Source organism: Paramormyrops kingsleyae, chromosome 2, assembly GCF_048594095.1.
Source record: "Paramormyrops kingsleyae isolate MSU_618 chromosome 2, PKINGS_0.4, whole genome shotgun sequence".
NCBI classification, from domain to species: Eukaryota; Metazoa; Chordata; class Actinopteri; order Osteoglossiformes; family Mormyridae; genus Paramormyrops; species Paramormyrops kingsleyae.
The window spans coordinates 16,896,723-16,911,938 of NC_132798.1; the positions used below are offsets into that span (position 1 = coordinate 16,896,723).

Genomic DNA, 15,216 nt, shown 5'->3' on the forward strand with positions numbered 1-15,216 from the left:
TTGTATGCACAGTGAAGTGTGCATGTAGACAATAAGAACAGCTGCATTAAGGAGTAAATGAATGCAGTAAATATAGTGGAATGTAGTGTAATGTATAGAGGTTAAATAAATATAGTAAATTAAATTTCTATACAGTGCGAGTTGGGCAGGTAGATGGGATTGCAGTCAAGAGGAAGGAGATCAGTGATGGCGCTCACACACTGAACATAGCGATTCCCGTCTGCTCGGAGCAGTGCGATTTAGGGAATCTAACAGAGGCAGTTAAGTCGGCATATCAACTGGGACTGAAAGATTAATCATTTTAAAATTGTGATTCTACCGCTTTACACCACGGGGCTAACTGTACACAGGAAGTGGGGGCAGATGTGAAAACAAGTCTGATGGCGAAAAGGTGAAAGAAAAAGCTTTGAAAACAAGGAGAAAATGGTGTAGACGCAAGAACACCCCTCCTGGTGGTGGCTGGGAAGAGGAAAGAAATTTTTCCAACCTCAGCTTGAGGAATAACATTATCATACCAAGAAAGGAGCGACACAATGAATCCATAGTAAAAACGTTTGTTTGAAGTTGTTGTAATTAAGAGAAGATGAGGTTTAATTTTATGTTAAAATAACAAGAACAATAATAATAATCATAATAGGCCTAACAGAGAAATTTATTGCTCAAGAATTGCGAGAGAAAATCACTATCTCAATTCTGAGTGGGAAAAAAAAAGATTTATGTTTTACCCAGAATGGTGCCGTCCGAATGTGAGGCTCTCCTGTGATTGGATGGCTTAGTCTGCAGCTGTCCAGTGATTTTGATTCCTGTCTGCTCCCCTTTAACATTATATTTACAGGACAGTCTAGAAGAAGGTTGTGGGGGGTCTGAAGGAGTGTTGTGAGTGTACGGTATACGGTAGAAGGTGTAATTGAGTTTATTGAGGGACCTTTATGTAAACAAGAATACCATCCTTTTCGTTGGTTAACCATTTAGGAACTGTCTTTTGAATGACAGTCAACAAATGGCCCCCTGCCTCTTTAATCTGAGTCTTTGATCCAGCTTGCCAAGCCCCAGTTGCTGGGTTATACATTTTTCTTGAGCATACTTTACCCACCGTGCCCCATTGGCGGGAACCCAAAGCCATTCCAGCTGGCTTTGGAAATAAGGTGTCGAATTATGCAGGTTTTTTTTTTTTTCTTGTGGTTGGGCAGGATAAATTGTGAATGATAAATGAGAACTCACAGCAGACTGTCCCGTTCCACTGGTGGTGGGGGAGGAGATGCTGAGAACCGGGAATACTGAGAACCGGGCCCCTTTTGGGACAGAACGCCAGCCTGGTTCTGGCTCGCCTGATTGCGGAAAGTCGGCATCGGGTGTGAGGCGGTCGTGCCAGAGCTGTCAGGGAAGATGGGTGAGCGGTTTTATAAATCGATCTTAGGTAGGAGCTTGAACGCCATACCTGCTCTGTTAAAATGATTCCCGGCACAGGAACCAGAGAGCTGCGGCTGTGGCCAAACCAGCAGCAGACAGAACCTTTGATGGTGCCATTTTCCCTCTTTCTGGTTGGTCATGGCTGTGGGGTGAGACCCAACAGCGCCCCCCAACCCCCAACTTTGGGACATGCTGACAATTGAGTCTGTACATCTTTAAAAGTCTGGAGTGTGGAGCATTCCTTCTGACTGGCAAAATTAGACTTGTTCTCTGTTTGTTTACAGCAGCCAGATGTTTGCAGAAGTTTCCAGCTAGACTGTGTGTGAAGTAATTATAGATTTAATAATGCCAGTTAGGGACGGGAAGGCTTCTCTCCCCCAGCCCACGGTGACAAGGAACTTAACTGCTGACTCAGCTGCATGTACAGTATTTGCTGTTTGTCTTGCCGTGCTTGTAGGTGTTGCGGTCTGCTGTGTGACAGTGCGTAACTTACTATGAAACACACTGTGCTTTCATGTTTTTATTATGTTACAGAAAACAGTAGCTTGGAGCCTTGTTAGGGTGTGGGCTGTTTCTGATATGCTGTCAGAAAGCAACAACTCGGGGCAAAGGAAGACATATGAAGCAAGAGTTTGCCAGCGTATCTTGCAGCAAGACCCGTAATTAATCTGAGGAACTTGGCCGGAATCTCGGGGCAGAGTTACAGGCAGTATGTAGCATAGCTGCAAGGGGATCAGCCATGAAAATGAGGGAAAAAACACCAACATCATTAATTAGTGAGAGATCTTTACCACCGAGCTGTCAAAAGAGGGGAGATTCATTCCCGGATTTCTTATTGGCTGTAGGAGGGGGAGTGATTATAAACAGGGCGTGTGCAGAGCCGAGGTACTCTGGGCGAAGATGAACTGTCTCGGTTCAGTAAGGGGCCGAAGCCTTTAGCGTGGCCGTGTGTGTATTGCTTGTCTGAGACTTTGCAACCGTGTGTGACCTCCGAGGAATGCGTGAGGTCTGGGGCGAAGTGCGAACAGTTATAAAACACACGGCCGTCAGCTGGCTGGGTTTATGGCTGAAATCATAACAAACCACAGCGGTGAGAAAAAACAGGCAAAGCCGTTCAGTTTGCCCACATTCCCCAGTTTCATCTCATTAATTGGACTCCAGGTTAATTTGGAATCCTGACTCCGAATAGCGTTTGTTGAACTCATTAGCCTGAGGGTTCACATACTTTTTCCAATCTATACTGTGAATGTCTGAATGATCAATTCTATATGTATAACAGTGTTTCCCAATCTGGTGCTCAAGGACCTACTGACAGTCCATGTTTTTGCTTCCTCCCAGCTCCCGGTGGACTGTCTAGCAGGAAGCTTAGAGGGAGCAAAAACATGGACCAGCCCTGGGTCCCCGACGACCAGATTGGGAAACACTGATGAATATGAAAATGCAATAATGTGTGTTACTAGTCAATACAGATTGTGTTTGTTAATTTTTGTAACTTAGATGAACATCAGACCATGTTTTAAGACAAATTCATACATAAATGTGGATAATTCAAAAGTGTTCACATGCTTTTTCTTGCTGCTGTATGTTACTCCGGAGAGGAGGCCATTGCCTTAGCTTCAGGCGTGTTTACACTTTTGTCGCCACGGCTCCGGTGAACCTGGAAGCTCTTCCTGGCATTTTGAATCTGCGGGAGGTGGCAGGTAGGCGGCCTCTTATAAGAGACACAATCCTCTTGGATCTTGGGGAATAAGGAACTCGGATTAATGGGATAATCGGGACCAAGACCAGCTTTGAGTCTTTCAGTTGTGTAATGAGTCTTTTTGAAGTCGATCCTGAGATTGACATTCCGCCAACGGGTAAACCTGCCAAAATATATATCATGTACAAGTAGAGGAGGCGGGACTAAGACATTTGATTGGTTGGTCCCACCTCCTCTAGGTTCTTGGACCCACCTCCTCTACAATCTGATTGGTTCAGAAAGATAACCAATCATTTTTCATTCCCTCAGAACATTTTTGTGTAAAACTCCCATGAGCGATTAAACTGCCAAGCTATGTTCTGAATCTCATTATTTATGAAAACTATTATAAGGTGACCTTCTATAAATTGAGCCGGGCCATTAAAAGGATCAAAATGGCCCGAGGTAAGAAATAAATAAAATAAAAAAAAAAAAAAAAACTTTCCAAGGCCTTAAGCGCCTAAAGTGCAGGAGGTTTTGTCATTTTCGTCCCGTGTGCTGTGAGGGTGCTGTGAGGGTGCTGTGAGGGTGCTCCCCGGACAGGGTTCAGTGTGCTGTGAGGGTGCTCCCCGGACAGCGTTCAGTGTGCTGTGAGGGTGCTCCCCGGACAGCGTTCAGTGTGCTGTGAGGGTGCTCCCCGGACAGCGTTCAGTGTGCTGTGAGGGTGCTCCCCGGACAGCGTTCAGTGTGCTGTGAGGGTGCTGTGAGGGTGCTCCCCGGACAGCGTTCAGTGTGCTGTGAGGGTGCTCCCCGGACAGCGTTCAGTGTGCTGTGAGGGTGCTCCCCGGACAGCGTTCAGTGTGCTGTGAGGGTGCTCCCCGGACAGCGTTCAGTGTGCTAAGAGGGGGCTCCCCGGACAGCGTTCAGTGTGCTGTGAGGGTGCTCCCCGGACAGCGTTCAGTGTGCTGTGAGGGTGCTCCCCGGACAGCGTTCAGTGTGCTGTGAGGGTGCTCCCCGGACAGCGTTCAGTGTGCTGTGAGGGTGCTCCCCGGACAGCGTTCAGTGTGCTGTGAGGGTGCTCCCCGGACAGCGTTCAGTGTGCTGTGAGGGTGCTGTGAGGGTGCTCCCCGGACAGCGTTCAGTGTGCTGTGAGGGTGCTCCCCGGACAGCGTTCAGTGTGCTGTGAGGGTGCTCCCCGGACAGCGTTCAGTGTGCTAAGAGGGGGCTCCCCGGACAGCGTTCAGTGTGCTGTGAGGGTGCTCCCCGGACAGCGTTCAGTGTGCTGTGAGGGTGCTCCCCGGACAGCGTTCAGTGTGCTGTGAGGGTGCTCCCCGGACAGCGTTCAGTGTGCTGTGAGGGTGCTCCCCGGACAGCGTTCAGTGAGCTGTGAGGGTGCTGTGAGGGTGCTCCCCGGACAGCGTTCAGTGTGCTGTGAGGGTGCTCCCCGGACAGCGTTCAGTGTGCTGTGAGGGTGCTCCCCGGACAGCGTTCAGTGTGCTGTGAGGGTGCTCCCCGGACAGCGTTCAGTGTGCTGTGAGGGTGCTGTGAGGGTGCTCCCCGGACAGCGTTCAGTGTGCTGTGAGGGTGCTGTGAGGGTGCTCCCCGGACAGCGTCCCGTGTGCTGTGAGGGTGCTGTGAGGGTGCTCCCCGGACAGCGTTCAGTGTGCTGTGAGGGTGCTCCCCGGACAGCGTTCAGTGTGCTAAGAGGGGGCTTGCACTGTCACCTAAAGTGTGTAGCAGAAACGGCAGCTTTTCTAAGCTAGAAAGGCATCTAATAGCCATTTGCCGTTAAACTTGCGCTTTGATAGAATAGACTGAAAACACTGGGATCAAAACTGGCTGCCGGTCGTAGGCGCATTCACTTAAATTCCTGTTGTAATATCACTTGAATGTCAAGCACAAATGCAGAAGGGGGCTCGGCCGCCTCCTCGCGAAGGAGGTGATGTCATCGTTCATGGCGGAGTGACACGTGCTGTTCGCTCCAGTAACCGCAGGAATGCAGGATGCAAACTCTGCCCTGTAATAAGTGGCTGCAAAGCCCAAGAAAAGAGCAGCCCCTGTGTGAAGGAGCGGCGCTTCTCCTGGCCACGTCTGGAAGCTGCTTTTAAGCTCCATATTTCACATCTTTTCTTTAAGATTAATAGTGCAAATGGCTCACAGTGTCAGATAAGAGGAATTCCCAGGTGGGATCTGGTTGCCTTCCTACCCTCTCGCTTTCCCTTCTTTTTAGAAGGCTTTTTGTGTACAGGGCTGAAGCTGAACGCTGGATCTGGTCCACGTCTGCAGATTTGTGTTTTCCAGCCGAGCCCCCGGACACCTGGTCCCCGCAGCCGCCGCAGTCGGACTGCCGTCCTGAGAGGCCCTCAGCTGGTGTGTTTACACGGTCAGGAACGCTGCTGCACCGCGTGTCCTTAAGGAGCAGACTAAATATCCATTTTACCTTTTAAAATGTTAACAGAGGAGAACTGAAGTAATCTTAAAAGTATGCATTTGGAATAGTGATGTTTCATTCACCCCCCCGGGGGGGGGGGATTGTCTTTTCGCCTGTCCCATCTCACTCTCCATGAGATACACAAATTGGGTGTGAGCAAGGTTGGGTTTCTCGGCATATGGTTGGCCTGTGTCCCGGGGGGGGGGCGGGGTGCTCCTAGCCTGCTGAGTCACATGGGGCTGTAGGCTTGAGTCCTGCACATGCTCAGTGTGTATCTGGTGTTTGCCTGTTTTATGCTGCCTGAAAATGACTCCAGGCTCCACCTCCAACCGCGACCCTGCATCAGATAAGTGGTGGATGAATGTGATTATGTGCAAATTCTGTTGACCTTTTATCCTGCAATTCCGTCATAAGCCTGATTATAAACAGGAGAGCTAAACAAGCTTGATGCGTGACAGGATGTTAGTCGCACCTTCTCTGTCGCCTCACACTCTCTGCACTGTTTAGCTGGAGTCTTTTAGCCAAACTCCCTCTTGCACTTAGACACCACAGCACCACATTTGCTGGGACTCAAACCAACTACCTGTAGGGTTAGATAACAGGCTGCCGCAAGGTACAGCCATGGGAAATATTAAGAGACCACTCTATATTTTTCAACTAATCTGCATTTTTAAATCCTGGTTTAATCCTGGTTCTGCTGGAGGAAGGCTATACTGCGAGGCAGGCTGCTTCCAGGCTTAAAGTTTCTAAGACAGCAGTACATAAGAACAAGGTGAAGCAGGAGACACTGGCAATAACCAAAAACCAGCCAGGCAGAGGGCAGAAGCCACTTTCTAATGGCAGAGATGGCTGTCATCTTATCCTACAGTTTCTATGGAATCAGAGGATGACATCAAGTGACCTTCAATAGGAATGAGAAACATTAAGTGCAGGTATGAAGTCCACTGCTAGGACAGTTCGTATCAGGCTCCTAGAAGCAGGAGTGAAGTCCCATAAAGCAAGGAAGAAGCCCTTCATTAATGAGAAACAGAGAAGGTCCAGGGTACAGTTTGCAAAAAGATTTTTTTTTTTAATTACAGAAGCACAACCATCAATTGAGAAAAGACTGAAACAAAAAAATGTGCTGTGCTCTCTTTATGTTTTACATTTCTTAGAAATGAGAAAAAAGAGTTTGGTTTCACTTGAACGATGCAAAATCAGTGTTGTAGGTAATCACAACATGAATGCAAACTCAATGGAGACATTCACTTTTTAACAATAGAAAATGGTTTTTGTGTGATGCACGACTGACATTAAGCTGACAAAGGGAGGAGAATAGCAAGTAAGTTTTCTGAAGCTGCTTCTGGATCACTGCCAGCTCAATGTCATTATCTGGATAGAGGTCCTTGTGCTAATTTGTAGATTGTATATAAATTAGCTTGACATTCTGCTGCAGAAATATCTTTTAACAATTGTTATGCATAAAAGAGCCGGTATTGTGTCAGGATCTGTTCTAGTCATTCACACAGATCTATGGCTGAGACCTTTTCAGCAGATGGTTCAGGTCACAAGTCACTAATGCTGCCTTGTTATTGCATACTGCTATGAAAACAATGTTATTTTTTACCATATTTGGACGTCAGGAAGCTAAGGTGCTTATTGTTTCTCTAACCATCTTGTCCATGGTTGAGATGAGGGGCACTTAAATTAGGTCCCGTTATCTATGTGTATGGAGCAGAAGGTGTTTAGCCTGGGCAGTACAAGCGTGTTCAGTCCTGTCTGAGCCTATAGGGTCTCTTAATATTGACTTTGATGCCTCTCACCTCTTTATCCCCAGGACAGAGCGCTAGCATTAGCGTTAGCATGAGTGCTCTGAAGTTGGATGTCATTTATTGTTGAGCCACTGAAGTCATTAGCGTTTAGGCTAAATAAAATTGGAATTTTAATCAGGAGTCCTGGACTTGAGTTATGAAAAGCGGTAGCTATGAAATACATGCACTGAATGTGAGATAGGTGATGTGGGACCCAAAGCCATCCTCTCTTAGAAGGCTGGGCTCTGTGTTTTAGGTGGTGTCAATGAAGATTAGTGAATAATACATTAGTTTTATCCAGTAGAGCCCTTTGGATCTGGGAGGCTTCTGTTTGCCTTGACTGCCTGTCTGGATTTACCGGGGGACTGCTGCAGTCCAGACTGATCTGTTGGCGTCTGCATGCAGGCCTGTTCTCTGGAGTTCACACGTTCCACCTCTTGCGCTACCTTACAACAATTCGGGGAATTCGCTCAGATAGTTTGTATTGAGTGGGGCTGGATGGCGGTTTAATAATAGTATATCATTCGGGGCGGGGGGGGGGGATCTCAAAGACATGGGTTTCTGACCACGTTATCAGGAATTTTATGCGGCAAGTAAATTGTTTATCTCTGGGTACCGATAAGGAGTTAAACAGAATCAATATGAAACTTTGGTGTTTACGCAAGGATATTGGTCTTATTTATAACACAGGTGCCAAGGTTTTTTGAATGGATTCAGGGTATTTTGAGGATGCAAAATTCAAAAATCACATTACTTTTTGCTGAATTGCTTCTCGTTTTTGAGATAATGGACATCCATGAAAATAATGCATTCCCCCAATCTGACTTGTGTGTTATAACAAATGCAATAGCTTTTGGTCTGTCTTTTGACTCTTTAACAGTGTCTTAGGTAATGAAATATCCCATATAATTATTTTGTATTTCAATTTGTAGGCCTACAATACTATAGAAGCCAGAATTCAATTGAATTTGCAGAGGAAAGAAGTCAGCTACTGTACAGTATAAGTTTATCAACCCAGTCTTGGTTAATACCCAAAAAGTTCTGTCTTAGTAAGTGTGTGTGTGTGTGAATATATATATATATATATATATATATATATATATATATATATATATATATATATATTTATTAAGAGTGATTAAGAGGCATCCAGTCCTGAGTGTCTGCTGCCCTGAGTGTCTGCTGCCCTGAGTGTCTGCTGCCCTGAGTGTCTGCTGCCCTGAGTGTCTGCTGCCCTGAGTGTCTGCTGCCCTGAGTGTCTCCTGTCCTCTGCTTCCTGGAATGGGCTCCAGGCCCATTGTGATGCAGCATTTGATAAGTGGGATGGACACTAATCACATCTTCTACATCATGTCATGCATATTATTTCTTTGAATTCTGAATTCTTTGAAGTCAGAATACATGAACCTGAAATGAACCTGACTCTTGTGTGGTTTAGTTGCATAATTAGTTGCAGAAAGTATATTTGTGTGTTGTCTGGTGTTTATGATTAATTCAAGTTAAGTCAGTAGCCTTCATTTCATAGTAAAATTCCTTAATGGCTTTCTTGGTGCCCTGAACTTGGTAAGGCAGGCATGTCTGTAATCTGGAAAATCCATTTTGACGGTGCTTACTTTTGTTTTCTTGATGCTGGACATGTGAATCTCTGTGTTCTCTCTTTCTGCTGTTTCTCTTGTAATGTGGCAGCAGTTTGCCAGCATTTTCATGTGGTTCCAGGTGGAAAACATTGATATAATTAAAATAACATGATTCTTCCCCAATAAATTGGCTTCCCTTCAAGTCTGACTACAACTGTCTATGATCTTTGATGCAAATTCATATCCAGTTGGTAACCGGCTGTTTTCCAATGTACATTCAAATTGATGACAGTATTTATGTGGTTTTTGAGGCATTTAACCTTGCTTCAGGTTTATTTCTTATAATAAAATGACTAATGCATGGTAACCAAGATCTGAGACTTATGACTTCTAAACTGGTTTTTCTGTAGTTTTTGAAACCGTGGTGCTCTTGCCCTGTATTCTATCTTGTTGGGGACTTGATTTGGGCCAGATCGAAGACCAGAACCTGATGTGCTTTCACAGGTATGCTTACAATGCAGGGTGCTTTCACAGGTATGCTTACAATGCAGGGTGCTTTCACAGGTATGCTTACAATGTGACGTGCTATCATAGGTGTGCTTACAGTGTGACATACTATCACAGCCATGCTTGCAATGGGACCTGCATTCACAGGCGTGCTTACAGTGTGATGTGCTTTCACAGGCGTCCTTACAGGGTGACGTGCTTTCACAGGCGTGCTTTCATGGGCCTCTAGTCTTGTATTTTGTTTGGATACTTATGGTTAAGGTTAGGGCTGAGTAAGAGTTAGGGTTATCATAGTTAGGATTAGGGTTATTCCGATAGAAATGAATAAAGAGTCCTTCCACAATGATAGGAATATATGAACTGTGTTTATGCGTGTGTGAATCCACGCTGAACCATTGTGAGCCAGTCCCGCCTCCTCAGCCCCTTCTGGTGGGACAAAGGCGGGGACATGTCAGCTGTTTAGAGCACTCAGGCTGTGTCCTGCTGGAGTGCAACAGTGTCTAAAAGCTTGTTGACCCATTATCACTGTGTGGGTTTTAGGAAAGAAGGGAGGAAGATTTGAGGTAACCAACGGTGTCGTTGTGTATACTGTAGATTTCTAATGCTGATTTAGAATGAGTGGCAGCTGTTAGATGAGTTTGCATACCATCAGCCTCTTTACTGTAAGTTGGGATTGTAATTAATGGTGTTTAACTTAGATTTATTCGATTGAATATCTTGGAATTTATGAATACTTCTTTGTCTATTGGAACAACAGTGTTTTATTCTGTTTAAATTTCTGTACAATACAATTAAGAGAGTCATTGTGTATTGCAGTGAAGTGAATCAGGGTGCATTGGGAATCTTGTGCAATGAAGAGGTGAGTCACAAAGGGATGCAGTGACGTGAAATGAGGTGCACTGGTAATCTTATGGGTTCCACTGAAATAAAGGTAGCTGATTATGAGAAAGACCTCGGTGTGTATGTTGATGCTTCCATGTCCTACTCTTGCCAGTGTGGGGAAGCAATAAAAACGGCCAGTAGAATGTTGGGTTACATCTCTAGGTGTGTGGAGTTTAAGTCAAGAGAGGTGATGCTACGATAATTCCTTGGTAAGACCCCAACTAGAATATTGTGTGCAGGTTTGGTCACCATACCTTAAAAAGGACATTGCTGACTTGGAAAGGGTGCAACATAGGGCTACAAGAATGATTCCTGATCTTAGAGGAATGTCTTATGAGGAGAGGTTAGCTGAGCTGAATCTGTTTAGCCTCGAGCAAAGAAGATTAAGGGGGGACATGATCTAGGTATATAAGATTCTAACAGGTCTGGATGCCAAATGGCTACTTCAATATTAGTTTAAATACTAGAACTCATGGCTATAAGTGGAAATTAGCGGGAGAACATTTTAAAATGAATTTGAGGAAGCACTTCTTTACACAGCATGTATTTAGAGTATGGAATAGTCTTCCTGCTAGTGTAGTGCAAGCTAAAACCCTGGGTTCCTTTAAATCAGAGTTACATAAGATTTTAATAACTCTGAGCTATTAGTTAAGTTCTCCCCAAATGAGCTTAATGGGTCGATTCGCCTCCTCTCATTTGTAAATTTCTTATGTTCTTTTGTTCTTATGCAGTGAAGATGCGAGTCACTGTGCTTTGCAGTAATGATGTACCAGTCGATCGGCTAGTCCCCGGAAATGGACGATTTTTGCCTTGATCTGTGCTGACCAGCAATCAGTCATTCTTGAACTAAAACCATAATCATATTTTATATCTAGGTTTATTAACATTACAACATACATTGCAAAAAGATCGTAATCTATGTTATTGATCATGATAATAACCAAAAATATCATGGTATGACATTTTGATCATATCGCCCAACCCTAGTCTGTGTCCCCCACCCCTCGCCTTCCCTCCCCTCACTAATATCATGTGACAGTGAGGTAAAACACCTATCATATCTGTTCGTTGGAGGTTCTTTGCAGTGTGGGACAAAGACATTAAATTTGCTGTGTGTACGACATGTGAACAAAAATCCCGTGTACTGTAGGACATTTGGAATTACCAAACTAATTCAACGCTTGTGGAGCAATTTTCATTTTGACAATTTAAAATATTTATTTAAAATATTTTGCTTGCAAATATTTTTTATTATGCAGTGAAGAGGCGAGTCATTGTTGTTTGCAGTGAAGTGAATCGGGGTGCATTGGGAATCTTATGCAGTGAAGAGGCAAGTCACTTGTTTGCAGTGGTGAGGTTACAAAAGATGTTCCACCCAGTGTTGGTGCACTGCCAGGAAGTGCAGCTCCAGCCCCTGCAGTGCAGGCGAGGCGATGGTGTCTCTGCACTGTTCTACCTGCCTTCTTTCATTCTGCCCATGGGGTTTTTAAATGACATGTTTGACAGTATTACTTAAAGGTACATCACTTCACTGGCATGTCCTCTGTGGCAACACGGGCGAAATCACACAGCAGATCAAAACAACAGCCTCTCTCGTTCCCTGCATATCTGCACAATCACCACTGCGGTCTGCCAGTTTATTAAATTTAGATAGAGACTGTCAGATCTGAGCATGTGAAACCTGCCCTGGTTCTCTCGAGGGTTTCCATAGTTAATCGATGTCTTTCTGCGACATTTAAGGCTTGTCAGTCTTTGTGACATGGTTGGTGTGTGGTGTCAGAAACTGAGATTGATTTTTATTTGTTTTCACTTTGCTGCAGTTTTTCCCCATACAGAGGGACTTGTATATAAAAATAAAAAAAAAAACTTAAGCTGCTGATCTGTTTTCTTGTTATGCTGTAATATCAATGATGTTTAAATGTCAGATGCCAATTGGGACATTTTAGCACTGGTTACTTTTTGCCTCGAGTAGCAAGTAAACAGGATCTGCAGGGCTGGAAAATCCTGGGTTATTTTACTCTAGAGAAAAGCACTCATTTAGCTGCGGTCCATGTCTGCCCGTGGACCTAAAAATGCCTACGCGTGGTCTGCATCCCTCGCTTCGTAGCAGCAGCAACAAGGAGGGGAAGACACTCCGCATATCTGCAGTGCCAGCGCATCTGTCTTGGATCGACAGCAGCTGTACTTCTTGGTCTTTTGTTAAAGAAGAAATCGCAGCGCAGAGCTGGAAACTCGAGCTGCTGACTCGCTTGAGGTCCGGTTAGCTAGTGATCTTGTGGCTCGTCGTGGTACCGATTGCTAATATGATGTAAATTTTATTGTTATCAGGCTTTTCATCGTGTTTTCCCTCATTGACATGTAACCTGAAGTCTAATTTAACTCTCTTTGTGTTCACCTTAGGTGTCCACCTGAGGACGTTCTCTCACATGCTGCCTGCACCTTCCCCTGACTGGAGATGTTTGTCTGTTCTACTCGTCTTCTAGACGTTGTACTCGCATCTGCTCCAGCTTGTACCAGAGAAACCTGCAGGAGAAATGATGGCCTCTCTCCTGACCTCTAGACTTTCTTGACCATCTTAGCACCCCAAGATGGAGGCTGCCTCAAACCAGAGCGACCCCTCCTGCCATTCCTGGGATTAGTCATCCAGAGCTCCGGCCCTCGGCCCACGATGCGGGGCCGGTCCGGTCGGGCCCATTGGAGATGCCCATAACGCAGGAGAATGCCCTGAGCCACCTTGTTCTGCTGGAGCACTGGCTGGCAGAGCAGGGGCCCGAAGGTGGGGCAGGGGATGGGGGGCCCCTGTGCCAGGCAGCAGTCCACAAGTTGGTGGCCTACATCCAGCTGAACTTTGCAGAGGGTGGGTGTGAGGGCGAGGGGCCACCAGCCGGGGCGGCGGACGCGGCAGAGGTGGCAGATGTAGAAGTGCACGCTGTCTGCCTCACCCGGCCGCCAGAGGGCGCTGAGGAGTTTGGCCTCAGCTTTGGGAACATCCCTATATTTGGCGACCCCGAGGGGAGGAAGAAGGGGAGCAGGCGGAGGCGCAGGAAGGGGGACAAGGGCCCTGTACTGGAGGTGGGCTGCATCTGGGTGACGGAGGTAAAGAAGAGGAGCCCTGCTGCCCTCTGCGGGGACATCCGGCTGCGGGACGAGGTGCTGTCACTCAACGGCCAGCTGATGGTGGGGGTGGACGACACTGGAGCCAGGTAGGACTCTTTATCTATCACTATTTCCCTTCTCTCTTCTCTCTCATTTTTTCCTGTCTTATCTTTTCTCTCTGCCTCTGTTTTTTCTCTCTTTCTCCACCTGTTTTTTCTCCATCTCTTCCTCCATCTTTTGTCCGTCTCTCTCAATCCTTCTCAGCCTGACTTCTCTCCCTCGCCACCTGTCATTTCTCTCTCCCTCCATCACAGCCGCTGTCTTTTCTCTCCATCTCCATCTGTCTTTTCTCCCTCTCCCTCCCCCCATCTCTGTCTCTCTTTTCTCCTCCTCTCTGACTGTCTTTACTCCCTCTCTTTCCCTGTCTCTCACAAATCCTCTGCTGGCCCTTCTGAATAGTAAGGATCTCTTAAGGACATCACCAGTGGAAAAGCACTAAGTGGTCTCTGGGGTGGTTTAACCTAAGCCAGCCGTCTTAACGCCACACACGCCTGATGTATTTGGTCCTCGGCTCAGATCGGGGTTCCTCATCGCTTCGGAAGGATCCGCATATTTCCTGTCTGTTCCCGGCTGACAGAATCTGGCCGCTGATGGACCAGAAAGTCTGAGGCATTCCCGTAGCAGTAGCTCTGTAGCAGGTGCTGGCATTCCACCGATTTCCGACGGTCTTTCCGTGTCTGGATCGTGTCCCACCGTAGAATCCCTGGCAGTGCAGCTGCCCCTCCGAGCTGCCAGGCCTCTGAGTCTCTGGGGGGGGGGTGGGGATGGAGGAGGGGGCTGTCTTACAGCTGCCCAGCACTGCTCCTTCCTTGGTACTGCAGCTCTTTCTCCATCTCTGCTCTGGTTTGGGCCCTACATGGACATCGACCAGGCCACAGTCAAACAGGACAAAGGCAAGGTTTTGAATGACGGGACAAGTCTAACATACACATGGCTTCTCCTCTGGCTCTGCATGTGCTCAGCAGGGGCTTCTGTTTAATCCCTCCCAGCATCCTTTGCCCTAGTTTAAGTTGAATTCCAAATGGTTTTACGCTTCAGGCGAGATCGCGGGCTGTCAGCACACACTCCAGCATTAAATACCCCCAGTGGGTGATTTTACACCCGGTTTGTCATTTGGTGCCACCGTGGGAGGGTGGGGCCCCTGTTCATGCTTCCCACGCTCCCCAACCGCCCCACCCATGCTGGGAATTCCTGATGGAAACTGTTGTGGTGCTGCTTCCCAGAGCCCTGGGCCACGTGGTGTGTGAGACCATCACCCGTCTACTCCCAAGGCATGTATTCAGATTTGACCAGTGCCTGCCTGTGAAATGGCGGCACTGGGGGGGTGGGGGGGGTGTCTCTGGTGTCCCCGGCCCCACTAGGGAGAGATACGGCTGGACTTGACATTGGGTGTGGCCGCTATCCGCGGGGAGCAACATGAGATGCAACAGGCCCCTGTGGTTATGGTTTTGTGGTCTTTTAAATTTAGACTCCCCTCCCTCTCGTGCTTTTGAGGACTTGGGTTCTTAGGGACCGTCCCAAACGTTAAGCGCTAGGAGCCGGAGGGTCGTCCTCATGCCTTGTTGTGTTAGATGAGGTGTCTCAATGGGAAACTGACATGGGACAGAAGGTTGTGTGTTTGTAGACCTATTCTCTGATCTTCAAGGAGAGCAAGTCTCACCTAAGCTAAACCGCTACAAGCCGGTGTTTATCACTGCCTACTTCAGTTGTTTGCACGATCATTGTTATTTAGATGTTCGCTCAGATATGAGCCCATTTCCGGTGTGTCGCTTGATCCCTTTCTTG

General features: G+C 46.8%; 1 protein-coding gene across 4 annotated transcripts in view; it reads left to right on the forward strand.

The window, feature by feature from the left end:
* The window catches only part of LOC111855115 (PDZ domain-containing protein 2), a 72,843-nt gene that overhangs the window by 5,117 nt on the left and 52,510 nt on the right, over positions 1 to 15,216 (forward strand). For 2 of the 4 annotated variants that reach the window (XM_072706897.1, XM_072706905.1), the window contains exon 2: positions 12,676 to 13,478. In XM_072706897.1, the coding sequence (XP_072562998.1) occupies positions 12,976 to 13,478 (503 nt within the window). In that variant the 5' untranslated portion in view covers positions 12,676 to 12,975. Of the gene's footprint in view, positions 1 to 5,237; positions 5,459 to 12,507; positions 12,530 to 12,675; positions 13,479 to 15,216 lie in introns of those variants that run through there. The other 2 variants (XM_072706904.1, XM_072706906.1) reach the window with 2 other exon arrangements.